Consider the following 17,707-nt stretch of genomic DNA (forward strand, 5'->3'; position numbering starts at 1 on the left):
ATAGACTCCAAATCTTTTTCCTGTTCCACGTTTGTTCCAATCTCCGGGGTCTCCTCTCTCACAGGGACCCCTTCCAGGGTCACCTCTCTCACAGGGACCCCTATATCTTTAATCTCCTGCGTCATTTTACTCAATTCAATTTTCAGCTCCTTACAACCCTGTCGCAGGTTTTGTTTCGTTATCTCAATCTCATCCATTATTTTCTGAAACATAGTTATTTCCAGATTCTCAGCCACTTTCTTAATTGCCATTTTAAAAGAAAAATATAGGAAAACCACTTCTTATTTCAGCAACAATTGGGTTAATACTCCAAACTTGGTGACATCACAGTATAAACAGAGCAGACAGCCTTATCTCTCCATAGTTAAGTAAACAAAATGCAGTTCCCAGGATCGAAACAATTAATGGCAGTCGTCAGGAAACAGATTCGTCAAAAAAAAATAGACCAAAAAGAGAGTAGTCTCAGACAATATAATATTCTTCAAAATAAAAATCTGGAATAGAAATCCCTCTTCTGTGTATATCTTTAGAATGCAAATCCAGGACAGCTTTTTGCAACAAAAACAGAGATAAGCTATTAATTAGTGCGTAGCAGAGAGAAGTTATGGCTCCCCAGTGAGATGTCAAAAACCGATCAATCTGGCAAATCTCTTTTAAACAGCAACAATTTAAGTCAAATAAAAGAAAAATATAGAAAGAAGGGTGCTTGCCTGTTAGTGCGTTCTCTCTTAGAAGATAAGGTGAACGTTCGCTTTATCAGATAGAGCTTGCTGTTGAAAATCCGTCCCACCTTCGTCGGCTGGACCTCGTCCCATAAATTAATGAGATCTGGTCGTCCCAACAAAAATAGGCTTTGAGGTTAATCTCTTCGTTTCTCCCTACCCGGGAGAAGTTTAATCAGTCAAAAAAAAAGAAAAAACTGACTGATATATCTGAATAAGCTTCTTTTGAGGCAGGAGCCCGTCTCAAAAGCAGGCACAGGCTAAGTCACCCTTCCCGGAAGTCCAGACTGGAAGTGTTCCATATACATCCCAATTCCAAAGAAAGGGGATCCCAGGGAATGCAGTAATTATCGAACTATTGCCTTAATATCCCATGCAAGTAAAGTAATGCTCAAGATTCTACAACAAAGGCTGTTACCATATATGGAGCGAGAAATGCCAGATGTCCAAGCTGGATTTAGAAAGGGAACAGGTACCAGAGATCATATTGCAAACATACATTGGATAATGGAACGGAACAAGGAATTTCAGAAGGAAATCACCCTGTGCTTTATAGATTACAGCAAAGCCTTTGACTGTGTAGATCATGAAAAACTATGGAATGCTTTAAAAGAAATGGGGGTGCCACAGCATCTGATTGTACTGATGCGCAACCTATACTCTGGACAAGAGGCTACTGTAAGGACAGAATATGGAGAAACCAATTGCTTCCCCATCGGAAAGGGTGTGAGATAGGGGTGTATTTTATCACCCTATTTATTTAATCGATACGCAGAACATATCATACGGAAAGCGGGATTGGACCAAGATGAAGGAGGTGTGAAAATTGGAGGGAGAAATATCAATAATTTAAGATATGCAGACGATACCATACTACTAGCAGAAACCAGTAATGATTTGAAACGAATGCTGATGAAAGTTAAAGAGGAAAGCACAAAAGCAGGACTACAGCTGAACATCAAAAAGACTAAAGTAATGACAACAGAAGATTTATGCAACTTTACAGTTGACAATGAGGACATTGATCTTGTCAAGGATTATCAATACGTTGGCACAGTCATTAACCAAAATGGAGACAACAGTCAAGAAATCAGAAGAAGGCTAGGACTGGGGAGGGCAGCTGTGAGAGAACTAGAAAAGGTCCTCAAATGTAAAGATGTATCACTGAACACTAAAGTCAGGATCATTCGGACCATGGTATTTCCGATCTCTATGTATGGATGTGAAAGTTGGACAGTATAAAAAGTGGAGAAAATCAACTCATTTGAAATGTGGTGTTGGAGGAGAGCTTTGCGGATACCATGGACTGCGAAAAAGACGAATAATTGGGTGTTAGAACAAATTAAACCAGAACTATTACTAGAAGCTAACATGATGAAACTGAGGTTATCATACTTTGGACACATAATGAGAAGACATGATTGATTAGAAAAGATAATAATGCTGGGAAAAACAGAAGGGAGTAGAAAAAGAGGAAGGCCAAACAAGAGATGGCTTGATTCCATAAAGGAAGCCACAGACCTGCACTTACAAGATCTGAACAGGGTGGTACATGACAGATGCTCTTGGAGGTCACTGATTCATAGGGTCGCCATAACAACAACAACAGGATCTGTGTCTTCTGGAGAGCTATCACCATAATCAGTCCTTCTTGGGCCACTTATTAGGCTTATACCTTTAAAAAAAATATTAGCATACAAATAGTTTTTGTCTGAGGGGTCTGGTGGCATGGGGCCACCAAATTTCAATATTAGAATGAACAAACAGAGAATCATTAGGAAATTCTGTTTCCACCTATGCGGTAGCATGAAGCATGCTAAACTTTAAGGACTAAATGAGTAGTTTCCTGCTCACGTAGCTCAGAACTGCAGCAGTCTAGTACTGTAGCACAGGAACCTGCTTATCTAGTGCCAGACCTGAATGGTACAAGATGGAGAGAGGGTATTCCTACACACATCCCATCCCAGAACTGTTTGGGAGAGCTGCAGGGAGGAAATGGGCTGTGCAATGTGTGTTTTGTGCATGCTTTCCCAATCCTATTTTCACCAGTACTCCATTCTAGAATAGTTCAGGCTGTTACGAGCTGTGACTCTTTTGGGGACACACACACACACACACACACACACACACACACACACACACACACACACACACACACACACACACACACACACACACACACACACACACACACACACACACACACACACACACACACACACACACACACACACACACACACACACACACACACACACACACACACACACACACACACACACACACACACACACACACACACACACACACACACACACACACACGAGAGAGGGAGAGGGAGAGGGAGAGAGGAGACCTACCACTTAAGCAGGTAAGGACCTTAAGCTTGCTGGATCAGAATAAAGGTCCATCTACTCCAGCATTCATTTTCTCAGTGTCCAATGAGCAGGGCTGGCTCCAAAGGGTGGTCAGGTGGAGCCCTGGCTGAGGGCCCCACGGCCCACAGGGCCCCATGAAGGGCCCCTCATTATGGTGGGGGAGTAGCACTCCCCTTCCACGGCAGGCTCCCTGCTGCGGATCACAAGGAGGGATCTGCCATCCCGCTCACTTGCTCTCCCTCCTGCCCGCTTGCCAGCTTGCCCACTCGCTCTCCCTCTACCCCCGCTGCCAGCTTGCCCGCCTGCTCGCCCTCCCCCCGCCGGCTTGCTTGTTTGCCCTCCCCCCGCTTGCTCGCCCTCCCAGCCACCCCCCACTTGCTTGCCCTCCCCTCGCCCCCCTGCTCGCTCGCTCGCTTGCCTGCTGTCCTGCTCCTCCACCACCTGGTAGGTAGGTAAGTAAGTGGGGCGTAAGTGCATGCATGAGTGTGCCAGGGCCCAGGGCAAGCTGGAGCCTAAGGGCCCCAGCATGCCTGGGGCCAGCCCTGCCAATGAGATACTTCTAGAAAGCCACAATCGGGGTATGAAGGCAGTTGCTTCCTTCTGCCCATTTCACACAAATCAGTGTTCAAAAATGTATTTCCTCTGAATCTGGAGGATCTGTTTAATGCATGAAGCCATTGACAGACATGAGCTCTGTGAATTTGTCTAGTCTCTTTTTAAAGCCATCAAGTGGCCTTCATCATATCTTCTGGCAGTGTTCCCCAGAAATATTGTGTGAGGAAGTACTTTTTTATTTTTTTATTGTTTGATTTATATCCCGCCCTTCCTCCCAGATGTTCTGAATCTACTATCAGTCAATTTCAATGGGTGATTCCAAGTTCTAGTGTTGTAAGAGAGGAAGAAAAAATTATATATGTATTTTCTTCACACCATGCAGATGATAAAATTATATGGTCATACGACAACATTCGTAATTATTTTCTGAGATACTAATTTTTGTACTAAAATACATACGTCTGGTTTGCAAACTGGGATAGGCTGTAGTATTAGGTACTATCTGAACACACTACTAGCAGCATTTCTAGATCAAATAATAATCTGAAAGTACAAGGATGCCTTTTGAGCATCAGTTAAGGACTGATTGGCTGTTTATTGTTGCTATCTACCAGCAGTTAATTTATTTAAATATTTAACACCTATATACCACCTTTCTTTTTTCAAGAAAACCTTAAGGCAGCTCATATCAGCATAACCAATAATAATACCCCAAACAAGGTCCTTCTCTATGACCACCCCTGCTGAGGAAAGAAAAGCAACTTCCTGTTTTATTTTCTCCATAATCCTCTCAGTCAAAAGACTAAGCTTAAGGGGCACATCTTCCACAGTTCTGAACTATTTTCACAGAGAGTTAAAGGACACTTGAGACCATTAGACAGCTTGTTGCAGCTGTTAGCCTGATGTTTGATGGTGGTGCTTTCCTCCCGTTTCCAGAGCCAGCAAATCCTTTATAGCCCCTGGGTTTGATATAGGGAGAATGTAGCATGTTCCCATCTGCTCACACCTTCCTTACAAGAGAGTCTTCTGCAACTTTATCATTAAAGTAATTGCCCTCTGTCTTATGGGGCTCCTCTTTTTTGCAGGTGCTGAAGTTTGATGGTTACTTTCAGGAAGATGTCCCCATATCTACAGAAGAGCACTTCCGTATCCGCCGAGTGGGCATTTATTACTATCTGGAAGATGATAGCATGTCTGTCATGGAGCCCATTGTGGAAAATTCTGGGATTCCTCAGGGCAAGCTCATAAAACGGCAACGCCTACCCAAAAATGATTGTGGGGACCATTATCATTGGAAAGACCTGAACAGAGGAATCAACATCTCTATCTATGGCAAGACTTTCCGGATAGTTGATTGTGATGCATTCACAGCGGTACCGTAATCTTAGTTGCTAATTTGCAGAATTAACTGGATAAAAAGTAGAAAATGGGCCATGCATAATTGTCACCTGTTACCCACATTTTCTCTAAGCTGCTAAAAAAGCTCCACTAGCTGCCAGTCTGTTTCCAGACACAATTCAAAGTGCTGGCGATGACCTATAAAGCCCTATACAGCTTAGGTCCAGGCTATTTATCAGACCGTATCTCCCTGTATGAGCCTGCCTGGGCCCTGAGATCCTCAGGAGAGGCCCTTCTCTCAATACCCACATCTTCTCAAGTACGACTAGTGGGGACGTGTGAGAGGGCCTTCTCGGTGGCTGCCCCTAGGCTTTGGAATTCCCTCCCTAGGGAGGTAAGAATGACCCCCTCCTTGCAGTCCTTCCGCCGACAAGCAAAGACCTTCTTATTCCAACAAGCCTTTGGAATTGAAGGCTAAGGACAGGGCGTGAAGGGTGCTGCATTGCTAATGTCTATTATATCATTTTTAAACTAGTCTGAACTCTTTCAGCTATATGTGTGTATGGTTTTAATATTGGAAATAGTTTAATCTTATTTTAATGTAGACTTTGTATGTTTTTAATTATATGTATTTTTATCTGGAAGCCGCCATGAGTTCCAGTTTTGGAAAAATGGCGGGGGATAAATAAAGACAAAAATAATAATAATAATAAGCTCCAAATGCTGCAACTTTTCTTCATAGGGAAGTTGCTCCCTTTCCTTGATCATTTTGGTTGAAATTTGTTTACTTATTTGGTTTGAACCCAATAGTGCCTGTGCATGAGTGGACCAGACTTCTGCTCACGTAATGGGACTTCCTCTCCTCCCTCTTGCAGCCCCCCCATGCTCCCAAAATCTGTTTCACAGATATAAAACAAATTCTGTCACACCTTTTGCAGCAAACATAATAAAGATTTTTACGGTGCCTTAAATACTAACAAATTTATATCTGGCATAAACCTTCATAGACTAGAATCCATGTTATTTAATTCCAGGAGTTTACATGTAGGCTGCAAGCCTAAAGTGTACTTTCCAGGAAATGTCTCGTTGAACATGGGACTTACTACCAAGTAAACATGTAGTGTAGTATTGGGCTGCAGCATATCAGTAAACCTGCATCAATTGGTGTCGGTGCCAAAAGAATATATTTGAATAGTTCAAGCTGCATAGCTTGTTACTCTTGTAACAAGGTACAAAAAAGTATGGAAGTTGTCTTTTCCTAATCTTATATTCAGCTATCATGGATACCTTTTGCTAGGTCTGTGCCCTTGAGCACTCATGTCTTTTGTCCATTTTTCTTCTCACAAATGTAAACATGATTTGGACTTTTAAGGTCTATTTGCCAACTGATTAATCTGGAGTTTTCCTTTTTATACTGCACAGTTAAACCTCTGCCTATGATATTGCTAGATGAGTTTTGCACAGTTATCTGATAGATCTGTTTTTATATGGGAAAAAGAACCATATGGACGGAGCCCGGAGATGTTCTTCTTTGGTCCAAAATAGTCTCTGGCAATATAAGCACAGGGTTTGATAGCAGTGTAAAAGACCATGTATACTTTCTGAACTAGCACCAGGAAAGTTTGTTACAGCAAGCTGAAACTTACATAAGTTAATATTTTGATGTTTATTCTCCATAACTACAAACTAAAACGTACTTTTAAGTGTGAAATGTAGAAAAGCTATACATTATGCAAAGGCAAACCTGCAGATGCAGATGCAGAGTATACACATCACAAAGAACCGCACCCAATCACAGCTCTTTGATGAACATACCTGTATGATAAGCATGTTTGCAAGTACAATATAACTGGATTTACACTTTACATTTTAAAGCATGCACTTAAAACACATTTGACTGATTTCTTACATTAGTTCAGTAACGTGGGAGCTACAGTGGGACTGCTCCTTGCCATGTTGCCAGGGAACTATGAAAAACCTGGGACTGCAGAGGAAGAGCTTATGAGGTGACTCCTCCTTTCTGCTCCAGTGTTGTTTCCTCAAGGTTAATGATGATGTAGAGAGCCTCCTCTTGGGTGGTCCTCTTGGGTGGTCCTCTTGGGTGGTCCTCTTGGGTGGTCTTCTGTGGCTTTTCATATTACCCTGGCAGTGTGGGAAGGAGTGGTGGTGCTATGAACCCAGTCATAAGTGTTCACCTAAATTTTTAACTTAAAAAAAAAATTTTAATTAAGAAAAATGCTTATGCAGTTCATCATCCCAATATGTGTATTATAATAGTGTAATACATAACATAAAACTATATACATTTTATGTTAAACTCTGACGGTGATGTCATATTGTTCTTATCTCCATATTTCTTATTTCAATCCTAGCAGGATTTTAATATATCAATATTTTTAATATCTCAAAATAGTCAAAATAACTTAGACTGGGTATGTATCTTTAAATTTAACTGTTAAAATGCCTCTTTGATAGAGGTCTTGCTACCTAAAGGTAAAGGTAAAGGTAAAGGTGTCCCCGCACTTGTAGTGCGAGTCATTTCCGACTCTTAGGGTGACGTCTTGCGACGTTTACTAGGCAGATCATATATATGGGGTGGGATTGCCAGTTCCATCCCCGGCCTTTCTTTACCCGCCAGCGTATGCCGGGTACTCATTTTACCGACCACGGATGGATGGAAGGCTGAGTGGACCTCGACCCCTTTTACCGGAGATTCGACTTCCTCCTTCCATTGGAATCAAATTCTGGCCGTGAGCAGAGCTTTGGCTGCATTACCGCCGCTTACTACTCTGCGCCACGGAGGATCTTGCTATCTAGAAGCCCCTTTTCTGTCATATAATTCCTTGCTTTCCTTATCTCAGTATTAATGACATGACTGTCTTTTCCCAGACTTTTCTGGAGAGTCAAGGAATAGAACTGAACCCTCCAGAGAGAATGATTTTTGATCCTTACACAGAGCTCCGTAAAATGCCGCTGCGCATGTATGTCACTCCTTCGGATTTTGACCAACTGAAGCAGTTTTTGGCCTTTGACAAAAAGGTGAGTCTCTGGTTTGTTTTATTTCATATTATTTCTAACTCACTTTGCTATATATATCAAAGGAGCTAACAAACTCTTCCCAATGACAATGTCAATAAACTAACAATCAGTAAAACAAGCAAATAAATAAAAACAATTCAAACAGGAGAAAATTAAATGCTATATGTCTGAACAAAAATGTGTGAATCTCCTATCTAAAGTTGTAAAGAAAGAGATCTTGTCAGATCTTACTATTTTATTATTTCTTTATTAGATTTATATCCTGCCCTTCCTCCCAGCAGGAGCCCAGGGTTGTTAGAAAGTTTCTCTCCTGCAGCAGCCCCAACACTGAAAAGACCTTGCCCCTAGTATCTGCTAAGCAACTTCCCAATGGCAACAGAGGAGAGAGCAGGCCCTCTGAAGCTACTTGTAAGGCTCAAGTAGGTTCATATGGGCAAAAGCGTGCCCTGGATGACACCCTCAATGCACCTGTAAATAACAAAAACCATAGAGGTTGCGTCATGCTATGCATTTAGGTTAATGTGTAGCTCGGGTCTAGCATGACTATTACTGGTCAGACATACAAAAGGTGCATTTGACTTGGCTTCTACTATACCCCTCGTGGGTCTTGAACCCGCCTTGCCTGTTTCTGAACCCGCCTTTCCAGAGCTCTATGGTATGAGCTAATGGAAATGAATTGAGTAAGAGTTCCACTATGTCTTCCTCTGGTTCTTATCCTAGTTGCTTCCTTTGCTATCCAGGCAAAAGGGCCCATTTTCTTTGGACAAGCATTGCTGGCCTTGTTTCAGGGAAATCCTTGCTTCAGGGAAGTGTGAATGTTTGTACAACCAGGATCCCAAGTTCAATCCACATTTTTCTGTTTCTTAGTTTAATCAAAGGTGGTCCACACAAAAGCTCATTTGATCTTGAAGCTATTAGTGCCAAGTTGCTGTTTCCTGACCAAATCTGTGGGCATTCTGAAGTAAGCTCTATCCACAATGTCTTGTTTGGCCCCACAATCTCATTAGTTAAGTCCATCCCCCCTGTTCAAATAGTGGCTAAGCATTGCACAGGAATTGCTATGTGTGTGTGTATTTGAGTTCACAGACAATGTTTAGTAACCTCCATCCCCCCAAAAAACCACCATTGCCCCAAATGATCACTTTTTTGTTTATGCGCAAATTTGCAAATTAATTTTAAAAAAAATTTAAAACAGCGGCTTCTTTAGGCAGCAACCAGAAGTAGCAACTGAAAGACAAATAAGAAACACAGGGGAGGCAGGGGGCATGAAAAGGGGAGGAGGGAATGGGGAAAATGCTGATGTGCCCACACAACAAAAAATCCCACTGCAATGCCGCTGGTTCCAAAATAACAAGGGTTTGGGGTTGGATTATTTTTCATATTTGGATTATCCAAGGATAGGGGAAATTTGAATTTACTGTTGAAAAGAAGTGAGATAAGTGTTGAGTGAGTCCAACGTCATGTGGACAAAGCCAGTTTAATCCAGATACAAGAAGGTTCTAACCCATAGTAAATGGCAGTGTGGACGAGCCCGTAGATGCCTCCTCCCAAGGAGGAGTTATGGACTGGTCATTCTTCCTTCTAGTTTTATATTTCCATTGCCTCCTCAAGGCATTTTAATTTTGGCATTTAATTTACCTGTTTATGTTGGGCTTTCCCCCTCTCCATCCCACCACTGTGCCATCCTGCCTTCATTTAATTTTATTTTAATGTTAATTTTAGATTTTTAAAATTGTTATGAGGTTTTTGTTTGTGATTAAAATGGAAAAATTGGATAAAAATTAACTTAAATAAATAAATGCATGTAGTGGACTTTCTCCTGCCCAGGCATAGCTGCTGCCTATATGAATAGGATTTCTTTCTTTCTTTCCTTCTTTCTAAATTGGGTTTATTACTGACATTCCCATAGGGCTATAAAGAGCTGCCTTATACTGAATTAGACCACTAGTTCATGCAATCCATGGCTGTCTCCTCTGATTTTGCAGCAGGTCTTCAAGGTTAGCACTCTTAGCACTGAGATTCTTTTTAATGGGACTTTAGATAGGAGATTCACACATTTTTATTCAGACAGGGACTGAGCAAAGTATGTGTCCTATCAACCCTGAGCTATGTCCCCTCCTGTGCCTTATAGGTGCTTCGTTTCTATGCCATTTGGGATGATACTGAGAGCATGTTTGGTGAGAACCGGCGTTTTATCATCCACTACTACTTGGCAGATGATACAGTGGAGGTGCGGGAAGTCCATGAGCGGAACGATGGCAGAGACCCTTTCCCAGTCCTGATAAGGCGACAGCACCTGCCCAAAAACTTTGTGGAGAAGAAAGGTAAAGGGGGCATTTGCCCCAGTTGTTTACGGGTAAAGTATTCGAAGAGTTACTGTGTAAATCGACGTGAAGGCACATGACAACAACAGTTGGAGAAAAAAACCAGGGTCACACAGGTATATGTGCAAGTACATTTGGGTGTAGGATGAATCCCATTAAAAGTTGCTATACCAGGAAAACGTGAATATGGAAACTTGTGAATCAAATCTATGACATGCAGTAGTCGGCATGAGAAGCATGTGTGGAGTGGGGGGTAGACCCTTTTTCAGACAGATGTGATAGAAAAAGACAGATATTCTCACATGAGATGTGGTTAAAGCTAAATTATCCATCATACCACTTAAATACTGCACTGTAATCATATTCCTGTAAAATCACACTCTTGTCTTCAGGGCCAGTTCTAAGGGGTGGCCAGGTTGGGTACTGGCCCGAGGGCCCTGCAAGACAAAACCTTCCAAGCCACCCGCCATCCCCCTGCTTCACCTACCTTTTTCTGCTGTTCTTTGTGGCTGCGCGCACTGGGTGTGCAGGGTTGCCATCAAACAAGATGGCGGCCGAGGTTTCTGTAAGGGACTGAAGCCTCTGCCACCATCTTGGTTGATGGCAGCAATGCGCATTCTGAATGCCATCAACCAAGATGGTGGCAGAGGCTTCAGTCCCTTACGGAAACCTCAGCCGCCATCTTGATTGATGGCAACCCTGCGCGCGCAGTGTGCGCAGCTGCAATGAACAGTAGAGAAAGGTAGATGAAGCAGGGGGGGTGGCGGGTGGCTTGGAAGGTCTTGTCTTGCGATCTGCGGGATTGCGGAAGGGGAGCGGAGGAGCCCCGGGCAGGCTAATGCCCAAGGGCCCCTGCATTCCTGGAGCCGGCCCTGCTTGTCTTCTCTTGGGATGTTCCATTTTATTTAGTCTCTTGCTAAATATTGTCCAGTGATACATTTTGAGATCCTTTGGAAATTACTTCCAGAGTCTAAGCATTATCAATTTCTGTCTTTTTAAAATTGTCTTATTAATATGGCAAAATAGAGGCCTTGCTGTTGTCATAATTCTGCTGTTTGCTCCTGAATATAGTTTATACTTTTTCAACAGCTTAAGTTTTTCTTTTGGAGTAATCAAAGGCAACACAAATCTAACTAACCTGCTTTCCTTCTGCTAGGAACCTTCCCAACTTGTGTGCTGGAGATCTCTGATCAGGAGGTCCTGGAATGGTATACAGCTAAAGATTTTTCTGTAGGCAAATCCACTACCCTACTTGGGCGCTCTTTTTTCATCTATGATTGTGATGAGTTTACTCAGCAGTTTTGTCGGGACAAGTTTGGCATCACAGACTTCCACCCAGTTGATATAAGGAAGCCACCCGCGGAGGAAGTGAAACAGGTAATGGGTTAGCGAGGGCGGGGGAGGAAGAAGATGTAAGAACAACTTCAACTCAAGGTTAAAGTTCCAATCCCCACCCTGCGTTCTTGCAAGAGAGCTCTATTGAAATCAGTGGGCCATATTTCCAAATGTGTTTATAATGTAAACTCCTGACTGCTTATTTTGTCTTGAAAAGCCACAGCAATCATTCACAGATCATTCTGGTGCTTTTTAAATGGTTGAACCATGGAAAGGGACTGCTTTCAAGTCAATCCCGACTTATGGTGACCCTATGAATAGGGTGTTCATGGTAAGCGGTATTCAGAGGGGGTTTCCCATTGCCTCCCTCTGAGGCTAGTCCTCCCCAGCTGGCTAGGGCCTGCTCAGCTTGCCACAGCTGCACAAGCCAGCCCCTTCCTTGTTCGCACCTGCCAGCTGGGGGGCAACAGGGCTCCTTGGGACTATTCTGCTTGCCCACAGCTGCACAGGTGGCAGGGCACGTAACCTCTGAGCCACTCACTTAGCTGGCCCTTGACACCCAGGAGACACGAGCAGGGATATGTTCATGTGGTTTCCACCTAGTGGCCGAAAAGGTAAAGTGTTTTTTAGAAAAGTTGGATCTGAGGATGCCTGAGGCCTGTGCTTTCAGGGTGTGGTTCCCAGATGGATTCAAAACAACTGTGCGAAAGAACCTAAGAAATAAAACCAGTCATTGCTTGCATCTTACTGGTGTAGCTTACATATATTATACTGTCGTCAAAGGTAAACTGGATGCATCGGTCTCCTTGGATTTCTTCACACATTGTGAGTAGCAGTGTGATAGGAAAATAGCTGTTTATGGACTTATGAAGGAGTTTGATGCTGAACAGTAGGACTGGGTGCAGTATACAGGGAGATTGTCCCAGTACTTCATTGCTAATGATATTAATAATGATAGCAAGAAGCGGGCTATTTTGCTGAGTATTTGTGGAGTAAAGACATATGGACTGATTAGGAGTTTGGTGGCTCCTGAAAAGCCCAGTGACAAATCTTTTGAGGAGTTGATTGGGATTGTCTCAAGTCACCACAACCCCAAGCCATCTGAAATTGTGCAGCAATTTAAGTTCTAACAGTTTTTCACGCTCTCCTGGGATGTCTGTGGCAGTTTATGAAGCAGAACTGTGTCACCTGTCAGAGCATTGTGGGTTTGGAGACACCTTGAATGCCATGCTGAGGGACCGGCTGGTCTGTGGCATCAATGCTGAGAGGATTCAGAGGTGCTTATTGTCAGAATCCAGTTTAGATTTTAAAAAAGCCCTGGAAGTTGCACGAAGCATGGAGGTTGCAGCTCAGCACACTCTGGATTTACAGGGGGTCTCTCAACGTCTAAGTGATGCCCAGACACTTACTGGCACCATGCATAAATTATCCACTACCACATTGGCTAAAAAGTACCGTCCAGGTGAAGAGATAAACCACGTACATGTTGCAACTCCTTGTTTTCGCTGTGGAGGGAAACGTGATGGCCGCTCATGCCCCCACAGGAGTAGGGAGTGCTGGTTTTGCTTGAAACAAGGCCATTTGGCCAAAATGTGCCATAAAAAAAGAGCACAGACAAATGGGAAGGAATGTAGCAAGAAGCAGATACATCAGATGGCAAGTACAGGGGAGCATGATAAGGGCACAGATGAAGTGTACACTATGTACAACATTGTTAGAAAAGACTATAAAGAAAAACCACCGCAAATGGATGTTATTGTTAATAGGAAAAGCACAACCATGGAAGTGGACACAGGGGCTTCTGTGTCTATAATCAGTGAAGCCACTTATAACTGTTTGTGGCCACAGAATAAGGGGGTCACAGTTCACTGAAAATGATTATACGCACATATACTGGTCAAGAAGTCCCACTGAGAGGCAGTATTAATGTAGAACTGAAATATGCAGAAGCGACCTTTCAATTGCCCTTAGTTGTGATAAAAGAAAGAGGCCCTAGTCTGACAGGCTGGGACTGGATAAGACAACCGAACCTCAACTGGGCACAGATCAACAAAGTTAGCTCACTTGGGACAGAAGCAGTTCTTTCAAAACATAAAGAACTCTTCAGACATGGGTTGGGTACTCTAAATGGGGTAAATCGTAGGATTTTTGTGGATCCAGATGCTAAGCCACTTTTTTAAGCCCCGCCCAATACCATATGCTATGCATCACAAAGTGGAGCAAGAATTAGATCGACTACAGCCCAAAGCCTGTTCAGTTCTCTGAGTGGGCTGTTCAATTGTCCCTGGCTATAAAGTGACTGTGAACCATGTAGCACGGACACATACCCCATTCCTAGAATTGAAGATCTATATGCCACCCTGGCTGGAGGAAAAACTTTCACAAAAATCGACTTAAGCGATGCGTACCTTCCGATTCCTCCTGAGGAAAGTTCAAAACTATGTAACAATAAATATTCATAAGGGACTGTTTTGTTACAATTGGCTCCCTTTTCTGTTGCCTCTGGAATCTTTCAAAGAGCCATGGACAATTTGTTCCAGGGTATGCTGCATGTCTGTGTGTATCTTGATGATATTCTGATTACAAGAACACCAGAGGCAGCACATTTACAGAACCTAGACAAAGTACTGTCAAAGCTGTCATTTGAAGGCATGCGTCTCAAGAAAGAAAAGTGCGTTTTTCAGGCCCCAGAAGTTGTGTATCTGGGACACAAAATTAATGCTGCTGGCATACACCCTGTGGAAGGGAAAGTACGTGCCATTACTGAGGCACCTGCACCAAAGTCAGTTTCAGAACTGAAGTCCTTTTTGGGGTTGCTAAACTGTTATGGCAAATTCTTACCCAATTTGGCAACAGTATTGGCACCATTACATAGACTGTTACAAAAAGGGATACGATTCTATTGGGGTCAAGAGCAGGCAAGAGCTTTTGCAGCAGCAAAGAACTTGTTAAAGTCATCCACACCAGAGCTTGGAAAAGTTACTTTTTTAAACCACAACTCCCATCAGCCCCAGCCAGCATGGCCACTGGAGTGGGCTGATGGGAGTTGTAGTCCAAAAAAGTAACTTTTCCAAGCTCTGATCCACGCCCCTTATTCATTATGACAGGCGTAAACAACTTCTCTTGTCTTGTGATGCTTCTCCATGTGGAGTGAGAGCAGTGTTAGCCCACCGAATGCCTGATGGATCAGAGCGTCCCATTAGTTATGCATCAAGATCCCTAGCCCCAGCAGGAAAAAACTTTTCACAGCTAGAACGTGAAGGGTTAGCAGTGGTTTTTGCAGTAAAGAAATTCCGTTCATAGCTATATGGCAGATGTTTTGTCATACGATCAGATCATATGCCCCTTCAGGGTCTGCTGGGAGAGAACAAGCCAGTACCTCTAATGGCATCTGCTAGAATCCAGAGATGGGCCTTGACGTTGTCTGCATATGACTACAAATTTGAATATAAACCAGGTCAAGCCCTGAGTAATGCTGATGGCCTTAGCAGACTTCCACTACCAGATTGCCCAAAGTCAGTACCTCAGTCTACTGAAACCATTCTTCTTATTGAATTGATGTCTACAGCAAAGACTGAACGAGAGACTGACCAAGATCCTCTGTTATCTAGAGTGCGGAATGGTCACAAATTGATGATTTGAGGGGGGAAGCACAGATTTACACTATCAGCATAGAGAGTCCTTGAGTATCCAGGATGGATGTTTATTATTGGGGTCTCACATAGTAGTACCACCAGGGAGTCAGTCTGCTGTGCTAAAATTGTTGCATGAAGCACATCCTGGCATTGTATGTATGAAGGGATTATCATGTAGTTATGTGTGGTGGCCTGGAATAGACCAACAGATTGAGACAGTGGTGCGACAGTGTGGGACTTGTCAATCTAACTGCCATGCTCCTCCAAAAGCACTCTTACATCCATGGGAATGGCCACAACGACCCTGGCCAAGACCACGTCGATTATGCTGGTCCATTCATGGGGAAAATGTTCTTAATAATAACAGATGCACATTCCAAATGGTTTGAAGTTCACATCTTGTCATCCACTATTGCTGAAGCAACTGTGGGTAAACTCTGCCTGTCTTTTTCTACTTTTGGATTGCCAGAAGTAGTGGTAAGTGATAATGGGCCACAATTTACAGGTGTAATTTTCCAAGACTTTTCAGAGAAAAAACACATCAAACATGTAAGAATTGCTCCACATCACCCATCATTCAATGGCCTAGCAGAAACAACTGTACAGACCTTGAAAGACGTACTAAAAACATGACGTGTGGCAGCTTAGAGACTGAATTAGCCAGAATCCTTTTCCAGTATCATGTTACACCACATTACACCACAGGAAAATCACCAGCAGAACTACTAATGGGTAGGAAATTGTGTACACACCTGGACATCCTACACCCTAATGAGGCTATTAAGGTGTGAGAAGCAGGAAGCACAAAAATTCTACTATGAGTTAAAAACAGCATCAAGTACCCTAACAGTGGGGAACCTAATTTATGCCCTTAATTTTGAGACTGGACCTCATTGGCTGGCAGGTCATCTTGTAGCACAGCGACAGTGGTGGACAAGCCAAGAACACCCACAGTTGCACTATGGGGTTCAAAAAGAATTCCTAAGCCCAGGGAGAGGTTGAATTTATAAACACAAGGGATGTTGTTAAGACCAATGTATCTGTTGTTTGGTAATATAGGTAGATTGTATATCAATAGTATAAACTAAAGGGGGGAGGAGTATAAGATATGTTCATGTGGTTGCCACCTAGTGGCCAAAAAGGTAAAGTGTTTTTTAGAAAAGTTGGATCTGAACATGCCTGAGGCCTTTGCTTTCAGGGTGTGGTTCCAAGATGGATTCAGAACTGAGAACTGTGTGAAAGAACCTAAGAAATAAGCCCAGTTATTGTTTGCATCTTACTGGTGTAGTCTATATATATTATAAGTTCAACATTAGATTTGCACCCAAGTGCTTATGTCTTCTCCCCATGGATGTTAAACCATACATAGTATCAAGATCAAGCTTCAAAAAGTCTTTCTACCACAAGCTCTATAGAGAGCCACCTGGAGCCTAGGAATGAGACACATAGGTTGACAGTTTGTAGAGTTCAATTAGGTGGTGACATAGTTCAGTCTAGGTTCAGTAGTCATTCTCTCTTCCCTCATCCAATTCAAATTGTGGTAAAACAGATAAGCTTTTCTCTGTAAGCTCTTCTTTTCTCTGTAAGTAAAATCAAGGCTGTATCCCATGACAACAGCAGACTTGCAAACACTCAATTTAGAAAGCTACACTCACATAGCAACTGTGTATGTCTTGTTCTGTACATTCCTTCCTGTCTTGTTAGATAAGCGCCTGGTTAGATAAGCGCCTCTCTGTGTAAGCCTTTGTGATCTTCAAAAACATATAAAAAGGGGAAGCAGGAAAAGGGGGGGCGTGACCCATGCTTCATCCTTTGCTGTGAAATGTATGTTGTTTAGCCCTACTGCAGTAGATTTTGAATAAAGCCTTGAATTCGCTGGCTACTTGTTTGATCTTTTCTCTACCTGAGAGAACCATAAGAGTTTTTACAACAAACAAAATTGACAAACTTTTTAATGTTTCTCTCATCTAAGCTGGAGGGCTGTCACCTTCTCTAATGAGTATCTCATTCCAGAAGCTGGATACTGTTTGACAACTCTCAGGAGCTCATCTGATGTCATTAGCTCCCCTTGATACATCAACCAACTAATGAAGATTGATTGCAAGCAATGAGTTCTATAAGGGATGGTCTAGCAACTGCCAGTGTGGCGTAGTGGTTAGAGTGTTGGACAATGACCTGGGAGACCAGGATTTCAATCCTCACACAGCCATGAAGTCCAGTCTCAGCCTCAGAGGAGGGCAATAGTAAACCACTTCTGAATACTGCTTACCATGAAAACCCTATTCATAGGGTTGCCATAAGTCGGAATCGACTTCAAGGCAGTCCATTTCCATTTTTCAACCATTTAAAAAGGACCAGAAAAGGACAGCCATAACATCAGG

General features: G+C 42.8%; 1 protein-coding gene across 1 annotated transcript in view; it reads left to right on the forward strand.

The window, feature by feature from the left end:
• Positions 1–17,707, forward strand: part of EFHC1 (EF-hand domain containing 1) — a 34,627-nt gene that overhangs the window by 10,698 nt on the left and 6,222 nt on the right. Inside the window, exons 3-6 of the mRNA XM_061626158.1 lie at positions 4,741–5,028; positions 7,883–8,032; positions 10,164–10,356; positions 11,513–11,733. Of these exons, the coding sequence (XP_061482142.1) occupies positions 4,741–5,028; positions 7,883–8,032; positions 10,164–10,356; positions 11,513–11,733 (852 nt within the window). The remainder of the gene's footprint in view (positions 1–4,740; positions 5,029–7,882; positions 8,033–10,163; positions 10,357–11,512; positions 11,734–17,707) is intronic.

The sequence above is a fragment of the Rhineura floridana genome, chromosome 4, assembly GCF_030035675.1.
Source record: "Rhineura floridana isolate rRhiFlo1 chromosome 4, rRhiFlo1.hap2, whole genome shotgun sequence".
NCBI lineage: Eukaryota > Metazoa > Chordata > Lepidosauria > Squamata > Rhineuridae > Rhineura > Rhineura floridana.